A 14,830-nucleotide genomic window follows, 5' to 3' on the forward strand; every position below is an offset into this window, starting at 1 on the left:
TAAACAGCGTTTGACATGCTTCGAAGTACGGTAATGGAATATTTAGAATTTTTTTGTCACGAAATGCGCCCGCGCGTCACCCTTCGGATAGTGACCTCAACGCACAAACAAAACGGAGCTATTTCAATATAACTATGGATTATTTCGAACCAAAACAACATTTGTTGTTGAAGTAGAAGTCCTGGGAGTGCATTCTGACGAAGAACAGCAAAGGTAATCCAATTTTTCTTATAGTAAATCTGAATTTGGTGAGGGCCAAACTTGGTGGGTGTCAAATTAGCTAGCCTGTGATGGCCGAGCTATCTACTCAGAATATTGCAAAATGTGCTTTCGCCGAAAAGCTATTTTTAAATCTGACACCGCGATTGCATAAAGGAGTTCTGTATCTATAATTCTTAAAATAATTAGTTTTTTGTAAACGTTTATCGTGAGTAATTTAGTAAATTCACCGGAAGTTTGCGGTGGGTATGCTAGTTCTGAACATCACATGCTAATGTAAAAAGCTGTTTTTTGATATAAATATGAACTTGATTGAACAAAACATGCATGTATTGTATAACATAATGTCCTAGGAGTGTCATCTGATGAAGATCATCAAAGGTTAGTGCTGCATTTAGCTGTGGTTTGGGTTTTTGTGACATATATGCTTGCTTTGAAAATGGCTGTGTGATTATTTTTGGCAGAGTACTCTCCTGACATAATCTAATGTTTTGCTTTCGCTGTAAAGCCTTTTTGAAATCGGACAATGTGGTTAGATTAACGAGAGTCTTGTTTTTAAAATGGTGTAAAATAGTTGATTGTTTGAGAAAATTGAATTGTGGTATTTTAGTTGGTTTTGTATTTCGCGCCGTGCGATGCCATTGGCTGTTGGCTAGGGGTGTCCTTAACAGGTTAATCGTGTAACTGTAATTAACTAGGAGGTCGGGGCACCAAGGAAAATATTCAGATTACAAAGTTATAATTTTCCTAATATAACTTTCAGATATTATAATATCTGATCTATGAGTCCCCTGATTAATGACGTATTCGTTTACCTCACGTCAGTCTCATTCTAAATGTCGTAAATTGTTGCTTATCTGCACGAACCCAGTCTTCACTATGAGTCATCCATACATCAATTGTCATAAAATCATTTATTTACCAACTAAATAATTCACAGAAATGCATAACAAACAGATATGGTTACAAGGAAATGATAGGAGAATGTGCCCTAGTGGGTTAAACCGGCATGGCGGCTTGTTAGACAAAAGGGGGGTGGGGGCAGCGGAGAAGACACTACAGAGTTGATAAATATTAACAATTGAAATGCTAATCCTTTGCACATGAACGCTCACTCATTCGGGAACAATTGCAATCAATATATATATTTACGCTCAGTGTGTCGTCGGGATCTTTGTTGAAAAGTTCGGTTCTGTTGGAGAGTTTTCCGCGCTCTCTCTCTCTCGTGGTTAGGATGGATAGTTCAGAGTGACATCCATTCATGTCGTTATAGGACGGATGTTTCGTCGGTCTTCGCGTTCAATGATCCCGAATTCCTAGCTGCAGACTAGTAATTAATATCAAAGACTTGTTATTATTCTGTCGGTATCAAAAGTCTAAGAGTTTAACCACGTGGTATGGTTAAAGTTCAGAACGAGGAATGCATGGTCAAACTTTGGCCCTCTCTTCTCGAGGTAAGCTGGTCTCGTGATAGAAAATCTGGGTGGGGTTATATTCGGAACATAGAAAAGGCTGTCTCATGACGCCAGGTCCTGTCTGTGTCCCTGGGGGCGTGCCAAGGACTTAGTTAAGACTCCAAAGGGAATTTGAGTTTCCTTCATTAAACAGTCCAAAATCACATTTACACAATTTCACAAACAGTTCCATCCTTATTCATTCATTGTATACAACCATTAGATATAAGTCTCACAACTGAGGCTATTATATAAACAGAGCCATGGTAATGTGGCCGTATTGTCTCTCATGAGTTTCACAAAATTGTACCAAACGGACCAGTTCGTAGCTGGATTCTTCACCGATCTTTTATACCTTCTCCAGAACATAAATGTCGTTCGGTTCTCCAGTCCTGTGAGGTGGAAGAATTCCTTTGTCTCTCTATGAAAACACTCTGTCTGTATACTGTGTCCATGAGGCGGGACATTTTCTTAGGAATTTACGACCTCTCTCACAGGGCCTGAGTAGGGGGAGGTAGGGGGATGGTACATAGAAAACCCAAAGAGGGCCACGTCATGACAACATGTAAACTATGTGTTTAATACCATTCCACCTATTCCGCTCCAGCTATTACCACGAGCCTGACCTCCCCAATTAAGGTGCCACCAACCTCCTGTACAGCTGAGATGTTATACCATCCATCTTCATGTCACTTACCCATCAATCATTCCTCTCCTCCAACCCCATCATCTCACTCTTCTAGCCTCTCTCTTCCTGTACCCCTCTCTTCTAGCCTCTCTCTTCCTGTACCCCTCTCTTCTAGCCTCTCTCTTCCTGTACCCCTCTTTTAGCCTCACTCTCTTCCTGTACCCCTCTCCTCTGGCCTCTCTCTCTTCCTGTACCCCTCTCCTCTGTTCTCTCTCTCTCTTCCCGTACCCCTCTCCTCTGGCCTCTCTCTCTCTTCCCGTACCCCTCTCCTCTGGCCTCTCTCTCTCTTCCCGTACCCCTCTCCTCTGGCCTCTCTCTCTCTTCCCGTACCCCTCACTCTGCCATTTCAATTTGTCCTGCTGGTTCTCACAAACAGGTAGTCAAGCAGGTGCTCATAGCGGCATCATACTGTAAACACAATTCCAGCTCTGAGCGTGATGTCTGGGATTAGGGTGTATGTGTATTTGGTTTAAGATTTTGTTATTGTGTGTGTGTGCTCCATATTTCCATTGGGAATTATGTGAGGGTTTGTTGGTATCTGAATCACACCTTTAAAACCTGTAGTTGTTTAGGGAAATAGTCTTCTATGTCTGTGTGTGTATTTGAGTGCAGCTGTGAATACGTGTGTATTTGAGTGCAGCTGTGAATACATCAAAACTGTCACCAGACGAGGCCCTTCAGCGCATCCCCAGGAATGACAAGACCTTTCTGCTGGGTGACTTCAATGCTAGGGTGGGACAGAACAACAGGACATGGAGTGCTGGGTAGGCATGGTGTTGGCCAGGTCAATAAGAACAGCATGAGACTAGCTAACTATGTGCCGAGCATGATCTCATCATCCCTAACACCTTGTTCCAGCAGAAGAACAAATACAAAGCATCATGGATGCACCCACGCTCCAAACACTGGCACCTGATTGACTATGTCATAGTGAGACGTTCTGACACTAATGACGTCCTGCTGACACGTACCATGAGGGGTGCAGAATGCTGGACAGATCACCGTATGGCACTGATAATACGTCCCCCCCACAACACCTGCAGTAAGAGGCATCTGCACTGTACCCGGCTTGAGGAATCTGCAGTAATGGACGAGTTCCATCGCTCTCTCGCTGAAAGGCTGCGGGAGGCTGAGCCTCTTCTGAGCTGAAAGGCTGAGGGAGGCCGAGCCTCTTCTGAGCTGAAAGGCTGAGGGAGGCTGAGCCTCTTCTGAGCTGAAAGGCTGATGGAAGCTGAGCCTCTTCTGAGCTCAGAGGACCCCATGGACCAGAAGTGGGCAGCTGTCAGCTCAGTGTTCTATCAGGCAGCAGCCCACTCCATTGGCTACAGAGGTACAGTGAGGGGAAAAAGTATTTGATCCCCTGCTGATTTTGTACGTTTGCCCACTGACAAAGAAATGATCCGTCTATAATTTTAATGGTAGGTTTATTTGAACAGTGAGAGACAGAATAACAACAAAAAAATCCAGAAAAACGCATGTCAAAAATGTTATAAAATGATTTGCATTTTAATGAGGGAAATAAGTAAGAAGGGAGGCTACTTCTAAACAAGAACGCTCCACCAGTACATCACTGAGGTTTGGGACCGGGAGATTGTCCCCCAACAGTGGCAGGATGCCAACGTTGTGTCACCATTTATAAGAACAAAGGTGACAAGTCCATCTGTGGCAACAGCCCGGGTATATCCCTTCTGGCTGTTGCCGGCAAGGTCCTGGGCAAGGTGATGCTTCACAGGCTGGTGAACAACATCACAGAGGATCTGCTGCCAGAGTCACAATGCAGCTTCAGAAAGAACAGGAGCACGGTCGGCACGGCAACTCCAGGAGAAGTGCCGTGAACAACATCAGGAGCTTTTCATGTCCTTTGTCCACCTCCAAGGCCCTCGACACTGAGCAGGGAACTACTATGTGACATTCTACTCAGATTTTGACTGTCCAGACACATTTGTCAACATCCTTTGCCAGTTCCATGGTGGGATGATGGCTCGGGTGGCTGTAGGAGGGCGGGAGTCAGTGCCCTTTGGAGCACGCATTGATGTGTGGCAGGGGTGCGTGCTGGCACATGTACTCTTTAACATCTTCCTCCTATGTGTCACCCAGCTTCTCTACAAGGAGCTTGAGGACAGCAGCGGGGTTAAAGTCGACTTCAGGCTGGATGGAAACCTTTTCAACATCAGGAGGCTTCAAGCAACCATCAAGATCTCGACGGATCGGATTCTTGAGCTGCAGTATGCTGATGACTGCCTGTGGCCCACTCTCCGGAAATCCATCAGTCCATCCTTGTAGCGGCTGTGATGGTCTATAGCAGGATGAGACTGTCTAGCAACACCACCAAGACAGAGGTGGTCTGCCAGTGGAGATCCAGCCCTCCAGCCACCATTGAACACAGATCACTGGCAATAGTCCCGTCCTCTCGGATGACTGCAGCATCGACACTGAAATTCAAAATGGGATCAAGCCAGCCTACGCTGCCTTTCGTGAAACTCAGATGCAGGGGCGGCAGGTAGCCTCGTGGTTAGAGCGTTGGACTAGTAACCGAAAGGTTGCAAGATTGAATCCCCGAGCTGACAAGGTAAAAATCTGTCGTTCTGCCCCTGAACAAGGCAGTTACCCCACTGTTCCTAGGCCATCATTGAAAATAAGAATTTGTTCTTAACTGACTTGTGTAAAAAAAAAAAGATGCAGGGTCTTCCAAAACAGGATCTCCACACCAAAGTTGCTGTCATCAAGCATCAGCACACTTCTTTACAGCTGTGAAGCCTGGGTCACCTACAGGCCTGACCCTATAGGCGCCAGGGATTCCAGAAATAGGATGCAGGCAGCGCATCCTGGGAATCACCTGGCGCAACCGTGTCCCCCATACAGAAATACTTGCTAAGACCAACAGCAAGAGTATGGAGGCCATGGTCCCCCATCACCAACTGTAAGAGTATGGAGGCCATGGTCCCCCAACACCAACTGTAAGAGTATAGAGACCATGGTCCCCCAACACCAACTGTAAGAGTATAGAGACCATGGTCCCCCAACACCAACTGTAAGAGTATGGAGACCATGGTCCCCCAACACCAACTGTAAGAGTATAGAGACCATGGTCACCCATCACCAACTGTAAGAGTATAGAGACCATGGTCCCCCATCACCAACTGTAAGAGTATGGAGACCATGGTCCCCCAACACCAACTGTAAGAGTATGGAGACCATGGTCCCCCAACACCAACTGTAAGAGTATGGAGACCATGGTCCCCCAACACCAACTGTAAGAGTATAGAGACCATGGTCCCCCATCACCAACTGTAAGAGTATAGAGACCATGGTCCCCCAACACCAACTGTAAGAGTATAGAGACCATGGTCCCCCAACACCAACTGTAAGAGTATGGAGACCATGGTCCCCCAACACCAACTGTAAGAGTATAGAGACCATGGTCCCCCAACACCAACTGTAAGAGTATGGAGACCATGGTCCCCCAACACCAACTGTAAGAGTATAGAGACCATGGTCCCCCATCACCAACTGTAAGAGTATAGAGACCATGGTCCCCCAACACCAACTGTAAGAGTATAGAGACCATGGTCCCCCATCACCAACTGTAAGAGTATAGAGACCATGGTCCCCCAACACCAACTGTAAGAGTATAGAGACCATGGTCCCCCAACTCCAACTGCGCTGGCTTGGGCATGTCATTAGAATGTCTCAGGAGCGCTTGCTGCGGAAGATCCTGTATGTCCAGCTACATCTTGGCTGGCGGTCTGTAGGCCAGCTATATCTCGGTCTGTAGGGGGGGCCAGCTACATCTTGGCTGGCGGTCTGTAGGCCAGCATTATCTCGGTCTGTAGGGGGGGCCAGCTACATCTTGGCCGGCGGTCTGTAGGGGGGGCCAGCTACATCTTGGCTAGCGGTCTGTAGGGGGGCCAGCTACATCTTGGCCGGCGGTCTGTAGGGGGGGCCAGCTACATCTTGGCCGGCGGTCTGTAGGGGGGCCAGCTATATCTTGGCCGGCGGTCTGTAGGTGGGGCCAGCTACATCTTGGCCGGCGGTCTGTAGGGGGGGCCAGCTACATCTTGGCCGGCGGTCTGTACATTTACATTTAAGTCATTTAGCAGACGCTCTTATCCAGAGCGACTTACAAATTGGTGCATTCACCTTATAATATCCAGTGGAACAGGTCTGTAGGGGGGGCCAGCTACATCTTGGCCGGTGGTCTGTAGGGGGGGCCAGCTACATCTTGGCCGGCGGTCTGCAGATGAAACGCTACAAGGACCAGCTGAAAACGTTGCTGAAGATGTGCAACATCAAACCCACAGACCTAGAGGATGCTGCTGTCAACCGTTCCACCTGGCGGCAGCTCTGACAGAGCTGTGTACAGAGGAGGAGAGGAGCACAAGGAGACAGCAAAAACAGCTGCCTGCCCTCGCCAACACAGACTGAGACATACAGACTGAGATATACAGCTATGCCTGCCCTCGCCAACACAGACTGAGACATACAGCCATGCCTGTCCCCGCCAACACAGACTGAGACATACAGCCATGCCTGCCCCCGCCAACACAGACTGAGACATACAGCCATGCCTGTCCCCGCCAACACAGACTGAGACATAGACTGAGACCTACTACCATGCCTGTCCCTGCCAACACAGACTGAGACATACAGACTGAGACCTACTACCATGCCTGTCCCCGCCAACACAGACTGCACATGCCCCACCTGTAATAAAGTTTGTGGATCTCAGATTGGACTCTACAGCCACCAAAGAATTCACTGTTAACTCTGAAATGGAAGTCATCATTGGATACGATGGGCTCCCATAAGCGAATACAATATGGTGTCTGCTGTGTTTGATTGGCTGTCCTGAGCTATGTGACTCTAGGGGAGAGTGTGTGTGTGTTGAGTCTCTCTGTGCAGACCCTGCATGGGGCCAGTTGATTGGTCGAGGCCGACAGCGCCAGTGATTACCTGAATGTTGGCTTGGCTCTGGGCGACTAGGCGTTTCCATGGCTCCAGGCCTCGCCGTAGTAAAAGAGTTCTGTGGTAGTGTTGCTGGGCCTGGGTCTGGAGCTGCTGCTCTCGCTCCAACCTGCACTGGTTCTCCTGCTCCCTCTGAATACGCACACACACACACACACACACACACACACAGGTACTTACTGTGTAGCTGCTTTATGCACACATGGCTCTGTTTTATGTTTGTGATTAAGCTGCTAGTATCAGAGCTAGGAACCACATTTTCAAGAGCTTCTAAATGTCCAGTTAGATCTGACCACCAAGCTTTGTCAGTGGGATGTAAGGCCAACATTATCACACACAGTATTGACCAACCATTGCATCATTGCTTTGAACAGCTACCATCAAAACATCACTACAGATCTAAGAGAATAAAAATGGAATGTTCATTGTGTTTCCATCGCATTTTCAACTCTAGCGATTGTTTTGTCACAAAAACTGTGTTAAATAGTAAATGTGCCTACTCTGGTCTTGGCACCTGCGCTCTAGCCAACAGCTCACAGATACAGTGCAGGTAGGCTGTGAGGGTTGTCTAGTCTACACCATGAGATTATTATGGCTTTCTATTAGTCAAACAGCAGTCAAGCATAGATCATCATGTCACCAGAATGAAAAGCACATCAAGCTCTTCACCATGCACTTTCAGCATTTTAATTGATTTAATCTGTAGCCTAATAAACTGTTTGGTTTCCAGAGTCGTAGTGGGAGGACCACACACCACATCATCGTGTGACTCAATATTTGCGCATTAAGGCGTTCCCACCGCCATTTCTCGCATAATGAATTTTACCAACACATAGATCTCACCATCTTTCTGTCTGCATTTACAACATTGTACTGAAACTTCCTGTTTCATCAGAGCTGTTGTGATTTTTAGATTTGTTTTATACGTTATAACTTGCATAAAAACTGTGGATGGAAATGTGGTTACTGTTACATTTCTTTTGTGTTAGTATGGCTTTGTTTCAGGAAAAAAATGTACTTTTCCATGACAGAATAATTATCCTCATCTGACTGTGCATTTGACCATTATTACTTTCACCACTAGAGGGCGATCGGACAACTTCTGTGGGTCTGTACTCCCAAAGTTTGACTGTTTTTGTGCTTGCAGGTTTGCTGGTAATTCTCAGCTGTTAGCAGCCAATGGCTAGCAGTTTCTTACTGGCGATTTAAAAACTGAGGATTTAAAAATTATCGAGTCATTGCTAAATGATTTAATATAACAAATCAAACATTAAACCTCAAACAATTCATGGTATCCTCGTAAACAATTAATTTAAAATATATATATTTTTTATAATTTAGACCCGGTGTTTATGTGCTCAAATGTGTGCCGTTGCCCGGCTATTAAAAGGGACAGACGTTTAACGGTATATTATGATTATTATTTATTGCATGGGTGTTAATGACATCTATGTGTATATATACTGAACAAAAATATAAAATGCACAATTTCTATGATTTTACTGAGGAAATCAGTCAATTGAAATCAATTCATTAGGCCCTAATCTTTGGATATCACATGACTAGGTAAACCAGACCCACCCATTGGGGAGCCTATGCCCAGCCAATCAGAATGAGTTTTTTCCCCACAAAAGGGTTTTATTACAGACAGAAATTCTCCTCAGATTCATCAGCTGTCTGGGCGGCTGGTCCCATACGATCCCGCAGGTGAAGAAGCTGGATCTGGAGGTCCTGGGCTGGCGTGGTTACACGTGGTCGGTGGTTGTGAGGCCGTTTTGGACGTACTGCCAAATTCTCTAAAACGATGTTGGAGGCAGCTTATGGTAAAGAAATTAACATTCAATTATCTGGCAACAGCTCTGGTGGACATTCCTGTAGTCAGCATGCCAATTGCACACTCCCTCCAAACTTGAGACATCTGTGGCATTGTGTTGTGTGACAAAACTGCACATTTTAGAGTGGCCTTTTATTGTCCCCAGCACAAGGTGCACCTGTGTAATGATCATGTTGTTTAATCAGCTTCTTGATATGCCACACCTGTCAGGTGGATGGATTATCTTGGCAAAGGAGAAATGCTCACTAACAGTGATGTAAACACATTTGTGCACAACATTTTAGAGAAAAGCTTTTTGGGACCTTTTTATTTCAGCTCATGAAACATGGGACCAACCCTTTAGATTTTGCATTTATATTTTTGTTCAGTATGTGTTTCTGTACTGTCCCTGTGATGGCAAGAAATAATATCTGGGTCCGTATGTATCAAGCGTCACAGAGTAGGTGTGCTGATCTAGGATCTAAAGAACTAAATACACTCTCAGTGAAGTGGAAGCTTTTTTTCAAATACGCCTTTCAACTTGAAAGTTGTCCCCAGCACAGTTCCACTGTAAACATTGCGTCACCTCTCTCTCTTGTCTCTTCTCCTCCCTCCTCCTTTCCCTTGCTCTACGTTTCTCATCCTCCTCCTCCCTCTGCCTCTCCTTCACTGCTGTTTTCAGCTGGGCCTGAGAAAAGAAGAAAGTTTAAGTGTGCTAGGAAGCATTACATATCACACTTCCCCAAACTCTCCAGTGGACCGCGCACACACTCCCCTGCAAGCAGTTTAATTGTCCTCAATAACTTTCAATAGCCTCTCTAATTCCCAGCCTCTAAAGACCTATCTGAACAACACCAAACTATTCCATATCCCCCACTGGCCTAAACATTTCTCACCAGCCTCTCCTCCTCCTTCTTTCTCTTCAGCTCCTCCACCTCCCTCCTGCGCTCCACTCGCTGATGAGCACGTTCCTCCATGGCTGAGAAGGGGAGAGAGAGAGAGAGAGAGAGACCAATAGGAGAACCTTTTTGGTTCCAGGTAGAACTATTTTGGGGTCCATATACTGTAAAACCCTCTTTGGAAAGGGTCCTACCTGAAACCAAAAGGGGTTCTTCAAAGGGTTCTCCTATGGGGACATCCGAAGAATCCTTTTTGGTTCTAGATAGCACTTTTTTTCTAATAATGTACATACAGTGCATTCGGAAAGTATTCAGACCCCATGACTTTTTCCACATTTTGTTACACCTTATTAAATTATTTTTTCCCTCATCAACCTACACATAGTACCCCATAATGACAAAGCAAAAACAAGTTTTTAGAAATGTCTGCAAATGTATTAAAAATAAAAAACATACCTTATTTACATAAGTATTCAGACCCTTTGCTATGAGACTTGAAATTGAGCTCAGGTGCATCCTGTTTCCATTGATCATCCTTGCGATGTTTCCACAAATTAATTGGAGTCCACCTGTGGTAAATTAAATTAATTGGAAAGGTACACACCTGTCTATATAAGGCCCCACAGTTGACAGTGCATGTCAGAGAAAAAAACAAGCCATGAGGTCGAAGGAATTGTCCGTAGAGCTCAGAGACAGGATTGTGTCGAGGCACAGATCTGTAGAAGGGTACCAAAATATTTCTACAGCATTGAAGGTCCCCAAGAACACACCGGCCTCCTTCATTCTTAAATGGAAGAAGTTTTTGCCGCCCGGCCAAACTGAGCAATCAGGGGAGAAGGGCCTCGGTCAGGGAGGTGAGCAAGAACCCGATGGTCACTCTGACAGACCTAACAGAGTTCCTCTGTGGAGATGGGAGAACCGTCCAGAATGACAACTATTTCTGCAGCACTCCACCAATCAGGCCTTTATTGTAGAGTGGCCAGACGGAAGCCACTCCTCAGTAAAAAGCACATGACAGCCCACTTGGAGTTTGCCAAAAGGCACCTAAAGACTCTCAGACGATGAGAAACAAGATTCTCTGGTCTGATGAAACCAAGATTTATATATTTGGCCTAAATGACAAGCATCACGTCTGGAAACCTGGCACCATGCCTACAGTGGCAGCATCATACTGTGGGGATGTTTTCAGCAGCAGAGACTGGAAGACTAGTCAAGATCGAGGGAAAGATACAGAGAGAAAGTACAGAGAGATCCTTGATGAAAACCTGCTTCAGAGCGCTCAGGACCTCAGACTGGGGCGTAGATTCACCTTCCAACAGGACAACAACCCTAAGCACACAGCCAAGACAACGCAGGAGTGGTTTCGGGACAAGTCTCTGAATGTCCTTGTGTGGCCCAGCCAGAGCCCAGAATTGAACCCGATCGAATATCTCTGGAGAGACCTGAAAATAGCTGAGCAGTGACAGTCCCCGTCCAACCTGACAGAGCTTGAAAGGATCTGCAGAGAAGAATGGAGAAACTCCCCAAATACAGGTGTGCCAAGCTTTATAGCATCATACCAAATAAGACTCGAGACTGAAATTGCTGCCAAAGGTGCTTCAACAAAGTACTGAGTAAAGGGTCTGAATACTTATAGTATCAGTCAAAGGTTTGGACACACCTACTCATTCAAGGGTTTTTCCTACATTGTAGAATAATGGTGAAGACATCAACTATGAAATAACACATGGAATCATGTAGTAACCAAAATATATTTCATATTTTAGATCCTCCAAGACTGTTGGAAAAGCATTCCAGGTGAAGCTGGTTGAGAGAATGCCAGGAATACAAAGCTGTGATCAAGGCAAAGGGTGGCTACTTTGAAGAATCTCAAATGTAAAATATATTTAGATTTGTTTACTACATGATTTCATGTGTGTTATTTCAGTTTTGATGATGTCACTATTATTCTATAATGTAGAAAATAGTAAAAAATTAAGAAAAACCCTGGAATGAGTATGTGTCCAAACTTTTGACTGGTACAGTTTTTTATTACTGTCACGTCCTGACCAGCAGAGGGCGTAATTGTGTTAGTTTTGGTCAAGATGTGGCAGGGGGTTTGTGTGTGTTTAATGTTGTGTGGGTGATTGGACTCCCAATTGAAGGCAGGTGTGTTGAGTTGCCTTTGATTGGGAGTCCTATATAGTAGTGTGTTTTTCTTTGGGGTTGTGGGTAGTTGTTCTTGCATTGCGTTTTGTGTGCCTTCAAGACTGTTCCTGTCGTCGTGAGTATTATTTATTGTTTTTGCCTGTGGATGCTTTACTTAAGTTTATTAAAGAAACTATGAGTATCCACATTCCCGCTGCGCCTTGGTCCATTCTTGAAGACTGCTGTTACAATTTTTAAGAAATTTGCTAAAATGTCTAAACCTGTTTTTGCGTTTTCATTATGGGGTATTGTGTGAAGAGGTGAGGGGGAAAAAAACAATTTAATCAATTTTAGAATAAGGCTGAAACGTAATAAAATGTGGGAAAAGTCAAGGGGTTTGAATACTTTCCGAATGCACTGTACATTTCTGTGGTGTGTTGTTCCAAAGGAGAATGTGTGTTTGACAGAGCGTGTGTGAGAGAGAGTATCTACAGGCCTTGCCACTGCTCTCGCCACAGCCCTTCTATTCCTATGTATAGGAAACTTCAGGCAACGAGAGTAAAAGAGACTCTTTATTCCTCCATGTACGCTAGCTACAGCTCTATACAGCTACGGCACTATACATCCGACTCACGGACATGAAATACATTTTATCCTCTTTCCTATTATTCTCCACGACAACATAGTCAGACCATTGTGTGATCAACCATATGGAAGCGATGTGTGTGTGTGTGTAGTTTAGCTCTACTCAGAGTTTAACATGGAGGTGAATGTGCTGACTGACCCATGACGGTGGGATGACGACATGGCTGACGGACAGCTGGTTTCCTGGAGGCCGGGGAACGGCCATCGTTCCCCCGAGCGACTCTTCCAGCCCTGAAACACAGAACATCACCCAGAAACACACATTAAATATTCACTCTCTAATATCGATCTACTCTATTCCCAATTTACCAGACTGACCCAACCAGCCCTGCACACAGGGGGCATTCTAAGGACTTGTTTTTGTTTGCAGGGAGGGTACAAGAAGAGGGTATCTCCTGTTTTATCTGAATGGTAGTGAGGAGGACATCGTGTTCTTATCAGTCAATTAACTTTTAATTAGTGAACCCTTCAGCAGACATGTTCTCACGCCTGGAGTAATATGCAGGGGGCAGAACACGTTTATTACCATAGTAAATCATGTTTATTACCATAGTAAATCACGTTTATTACCATAGTAAATCACGTTTACCATAGAGCATCACGTTTATTACCTTAGTAAATCTCTAATTAGCCTGAGTTTTATTCTCAAGGGGAAGTGGTGTGTTGTTTTAATAAAATGAATCCTCTGCGTATCCTCTGCTGATGACTTAATTCATGAGAGAATTACCGCAAACGAGTTCCATGTGTAACTAAATGTTTCATACTCCTACACTTGAGTGTTCGGTAGTATAATATAAATCACTACTACCCAAGCCTACACCAGGATAATGTCTCGTCTTCAGACGTGAGCACGATGTAAAAGCCTTATACAGCCTTCAAAACGAGAACACTTAGCTGCCTACAAGTAGCGGAGGAGTGTCCACAAGTCATGAGCTTTCGTACCAATTCATGTTTGCTGCATACTAAATGTTGATCTACCAATGCGAGTGCTGCTGATCCCCTTGGGTCCTATGACCTATGACGGAAATCAGCCACTTTTAACACGTCATTCCGTCCAAGCGAAACTGTCATTTCTAGTCAGTCCCGCATTGGTATCGATTGGCTTTTAAGCCCGAGCCCTACCCAGGCCCGTGACATTCAGGCCCTAACCTACCCAGGCCCGCGACATTCAGGCCCTAACCTACCCAGGCCCGCGACATTCAGGCCCTAACCTACCCAGGCCCGCGACATTCAGGCCCTAACCTACCCAGGCCCGCGACATTCAGGCCCTAACCTACCCAGGCCCGCGACATTCAGGCCCTAACCTACCCAGGCCCGTGACATTCAGGCCCTAACCTACCCAGGCCCGCGACATTCAAGCCCTAACCTACCCAGGCCCGCGACATTCAGGCCCTAACCTACCCAGGCCCGCGACATTCAGGCCCTAACCTACCCAGGCCCGCGACATTCAGGCCCTAACCTACCCAGGCCCGCGACATTCAGGCCCTAACCTACCCAGGCCCGCGACATTCAGGCCCTAACCTACCCAGGCCCGCGACATTCAGGCCCTATTCTACCCAGGCCAGATTGCTTCTGCCAAATGTAAAGCCCGGTCCTGCCAAAAATCAGAAATAACTTTATAACTAAATCCATTAGCTGCTCCGCTCTGTCTGTCACTCACTCCCTGCACGCTGCTTGCTCTGTCACTCACTCCCTGCACGCTGCTCCACTCTGCTCATGGTGGCTCTGAGTGGGTGAATATCCATAGCAACGGCTCCGCTTGGGCTGCTCTCCTCAATGATGAGACATGAGAGAGCAGTGGCTGTAAGCTACTTTTCGTCACACTAAACTTTGTGAAATAATCTCTCCTGTCTTATATTTGACGAGGTTGAAGCACTTGTGACACCATGTTATGATCTTAGTCAGATAAGACAAGCAGGAGCAAATAGCTCAGCTTCAAAATGTTAGTGATCAATTTAGTGATACTCGAGCCCTACCTGTACCCTAGTTATTGATGGAAAAACAGGCCCTACCCGGCCCT

General features: G+C 45.7%; 1 protein-coding gene across 1 annotated transcript in view; it reads right to left on the minus strand.

The window, feature by feature from the left end:
- The window catches only part of LOC106590475 (coiled-coil domain-containing protein 191), a 36,841-nt gene that overhangs the window by 7,499 nt on the left and 14,512 nt on the right, over positions 1 to 14,830 (minus strand). The window contains exons 12-15 of the mRNA XM_014181545.2: positions 12,950 to 13,041; positions 10,036 to 10,118; positions 9,726 to 9,827; positions 7,315 to 7,458 (exon numbers count right to left, since the gene is read on the minus strand). Coding sequence (XP_014037020.1) covers positions 7,315 to 7,458; positions 9,726 to 9,827; positions 10,036 to 10,118; positions 12,950 to 13,041 — 421 coding nt within the window. The remainder of the gene's footprint in view (positions 1 to 7,314; positions 7,459 to 9,725; positions 9,828 to 10,035; positions 10,119 to 12,949; positions 13,042 to 14,830) is intronic.

This window comes from Salmo salar, chromosome ssa29 (genome assembly GCF_905237065.1).
Source record: "Salmo salar chromosome ssa29, Ssal_v3.1, whole genome shotgun sequence".
NCBI lineage: Eukaryota > Metazoa > Chordata > Actinopteri > Salmoniformes > Salmonidae > Salmo > Salmo salar.